Below are 3,637 nucleotides of genomic sequence, written 5' to 3'. Positions count from 1 at the left end.
CTAGAAATGTCCTTAAAGTCTGAGAAATGTCCTCGAATCCTATAAAAATCCCAAAACTGTAGAAATTTTTGAAAATCCATAAAATGTCCAAATGTTGAAAACTGAAATAAACATTTTTTTTTAAATTTTTTTTGTTATTATAGCTATTGTTATTTCTCCATAGCTTTGCCCTGAAACCTGAACAAAAAAATTATGAAGAAGTCAAAGAGCATCTTTAAAAGAAATTACCCCAAAAAATAACAAGAAATTTGCAAAACAGACAAAAAATAAGAAATTGCTTACAAATTATATTGTTTGTTTTTTTTACATTATTCAAAATATGTTATTATGGTAATGATGAATATAGTTGTAGGAGTAATAATTTTAACCCTTTGTTCCCTAGCTTTTTTTTTTTTTTAGTTTGGAAAAAAAAATCTAAATCTACTAATATCTTGCAACTTATTGAACATTTCTTGCTCATTGCCTTTTCTCTCACATTTCTGACAAAAATCAAATCAATTAAAAGGTTTGAATAATTGTGAAATGTGTCTGCAAGCATCCCAAAAACCAAAATGCACTGAAAGGACTTAATTCTGGTTTATACAATACAGTTAAACCCAAAAGTGTGTCCCCCTGTCCCCTCTTACCTGTCCATCTTTGACCTCTCTGAAGCAGTACTTGAACCCTGAGTGCTGGTTGAAGGTGCCGTCCCCTCTCAACGTCTGGGCCTGGACCCCCTCACCTGCTGGAGCCGGGGCCCCCGCCGACCCCGAGGAGGAGGAGGAGAGAGTCCGCAGGGTGGGACTGAATCCAGACACCTGGAGGGACATGAAGAGACAAAGTGAGGTCCCATTTTTTGGCGGGTTACCATTAACCCTCAAACACCTTATATATGGAATAACTTGCAAAGGAACTTAAACTTGGACCCTTCAACATCATTACAGCATCATTCTTTAACTGAGTGTTTTTTTATCATACTTCTACATCATAACATCCGGATAACATGTTCGTTATCCGGAATTCTTATTTTTAGCTATTTACATTACTACTATTGTTTGTACCTCTATTTTAACTGTGATTTGTTTGTTTGTTGTATGTTTTAATCTTCTTTGTTCACACTGAAATTTAAGGGTCTCCCTCAACTGGTTTCCTGATTGTTAAATAAAGGTTTGAATGAATACATGAAACTGCACAATTTGAAATTGCGAATATAAAATACGCCAAAACTAACTCCTATTTAAACTCCTATTTATCACAAAAAAGTTTTTACACTTGCATGAGGTGGTACTTACGGTGATTCGAAAAAGACTTTATTCTCACAAAATTACATTTTTTTCCACAATATTTTTTCTACTTTTTTTCCCCAAATTATTACAACAACGTCAAAAGTTAAACTAGTGTTGTTAATTTTGTTACCTTCAGCACCTGGTGGATCTTCACACTGGCCTCGGGGGGGTGCTGCACTCTGACCTTCACCATGGATGGGCCTGGAGCTACACACACACACACACACACACAAATAAAGTAATAAAACTCACCTGTCTACATTTTTATTAAGGCTTAAAGGTACTTTAGCAAAATTATGCTTGAGAATGTTCTTAAACGGCATTTGAGCATAACAGCGATGCTATTAGTTAGCATCACAGAAGTGCTCAAATGACATTAAAGCACACTCCTGATGAGTGTAATATTAGGATTATACAACTATTACCAACAAAACAAAAATGTATTATCAAAATGAATTCATGTTTTTTGGGCACTCTGCTGCTTTTGCGTGATCCCTGTTTCCATGGAAATAAAGCTCTGCAAATCTGCTGTTAAACACAATGTAAGATACATTTTACACATCAACAGATATGTGACCTACAATCATTAAAATCAGAAATCAAAACAGTAAAACTGGAGTTTTATTGTTTCTGTTTCAGCTTTATTATAGGGACAATTGATTATAAATTGATAAAGCCCACTGTATAATAACAATCATAAAACACTGACAACAAACAACAGTTATAAATGCAAAAAAGGCAACTCAAACTCTTTCACATGTAATAAAAAAGAATAATTTGATTTAAAATGAAGCATCAGCATAATAATACAAGATAAAAATCAGTCAGATGAGGTGAAACTGACAAAAGAAACAAAAAAAAAAACAATGATAAAATTTTCCCCAAAATCCTACAAATTGTTAATCATATCAGTATTATATTTTTAACCAGCATATCAACCACATCACAAAGTTTAAAGGCATGTAAGTTAATTAACAGAGCTTTGGTTGGTTCATGATAATTTGATCAATTTACAGTTCTGATCTCTCATCTGTATGTCATGTATCTGTGAGAGCAACAACACAGTAAATACAGAGGCCTTGGGGTTGAGATGAAATGTATTTTCATGCACTCGCTCTATTACAACATAACATAACATAAATTCAGTGATAAGTGGTCCTGGTCCTCCGGTTCACCTCGACCACAACAACACAGAGCGTCAGCAGCAGAGCGCTGAGCACCGCCCATCTCACTTTGTAGAAGGTGGAGTGAACCCCAAACGGATCTCTGTACTTTAACACTATTTTACTGGATGACACACACCGACGATATCCCCAAGTAAATGCACACCAATACTCTCCTGCGTCCTTCAGAGAGACATTAGAGACAAACAAACTCCTGTCATCACTGATCAACCTCACTCTGCTCATGCTCAGACCTAACAATGAAGTAACAACTCTGCCTTCTGTTCGGTTTGACTTGAAGAACCAAACAGGCCGCTGATCCTTTCCCTGATCTTTGCATGTGAGAGTGACGTTTTCTCCCTCTGAGAAGAGCTCGACAGCAGGAGGACCAAATTTAGGACACACCAAAATCCAGTATGATTTAATTCTGGTAGAGATTTTACAGTCGTACCAACCTGTGTCATTTAAAGTTAGTGATGAAAACACCAGAGAGGAGTTTTCGTCAGTCTGGTTTAGCTGGTTGATGCTGCTGCTCGTCCATCGTGGCGGCTGATCATCACTGAAATCAGTGAGATTGCACAGCAGCACAGCCGTCTGTCCCTCTGAGCCGTAGATTATTTCAGAACTCAGATGTACATTTACAGTCAAGCTGTGATCACACTGCTGTTGTTTCATCAGCAGACACATGAACACTTTTAAGGCTGTTGTTGTGAAGTTAAAAACATGAAGATTTGATGTCTTTTTCACCACTTGGTATCTTCCTCCATCCTCGTCCATCACTGATGTCTCATTGTCCCCAAAAACTCTGCTCCATATTTCCTGTTTGTGTCTGAAGTCACGTTTGAGCCACAGGACGTCCTGATGGTCAGTCGCTCCGAAACATCGCAGATCCTTTGTTCCTCCAGGTGTCATGACATAAGTATATCCATCTCCATACACGCGACTGCAGACGATGACGGTGGTGGTCTTGTCGTGTGTGACTCTGCCGTCGGTCCAACACTCCTCTCGGTACGGGCCGGAGTCTGAGTGGGTCAGGTCGTGGATCTCATAAGAAGAGATGTTGTGCGTGCTGACGACCGAGAGTCGTCGTTTCGGGTCTTCAGGTGCCGTGGAGTTGTGGGACCAGAGGTCAGAGGTGTTCAGCAGGACCAGCTTCTCCTCGCCGACAAACCTGGAGATCAGGCAGGAGTCGGCCTCCTCGGGGAGACT

At 38.9% G+C, this 3,637-nt stretch overlaps 1 protein-coding gene across 1 annotated transcript; it reads right to left on the bottom strand.

Annotated features, from left to right (window-relative positions):
* Window positions 1-626: 626 nt before the first annotated feature.
* LOC121966585 lies at window positions 627-3,630 on the bottom strand (the record flags this gene model as incomplete). The annotated part of the gene is made up of 3 exons (XM_042516663.1): window positions 2,884-3,630; window positions 1,396-1,472; window positions 627-797 (listed from the first exon to the last, which is right to left on the bottom strand). Coding segments are annotated over exons 1-3 (705 nt in total), but the record flags the coding sequence as incomplete, so codon positions are not given.
* Between the last annotated feature and the right edge of the window lie 7 nt (window positions 3,631-3,637).

This window comes from Plectropomus leopardus, unplaced genomic scaffold (genome assembly GCF_008729295.1).
Source record: "Plectropomus leopardus isolate mb unplaced genomic scaffold, YSFRI_Pleo_2.0 unplaced_scaffold25127, whole genome shotgun sequence".
In the NCBI taxonomy this organism is placed as follows: Eukaryota; Metazoa; Chordata; class Actinopteri; order Perciformes; family Serranidae; genus Plectropomus; species Plectropomus leopardus.
The sequence above is the reverse complement of the archived record's forward strand: the minus strand, read 5'-3'. Positions and strand labels throughout refer to the sequence as shown.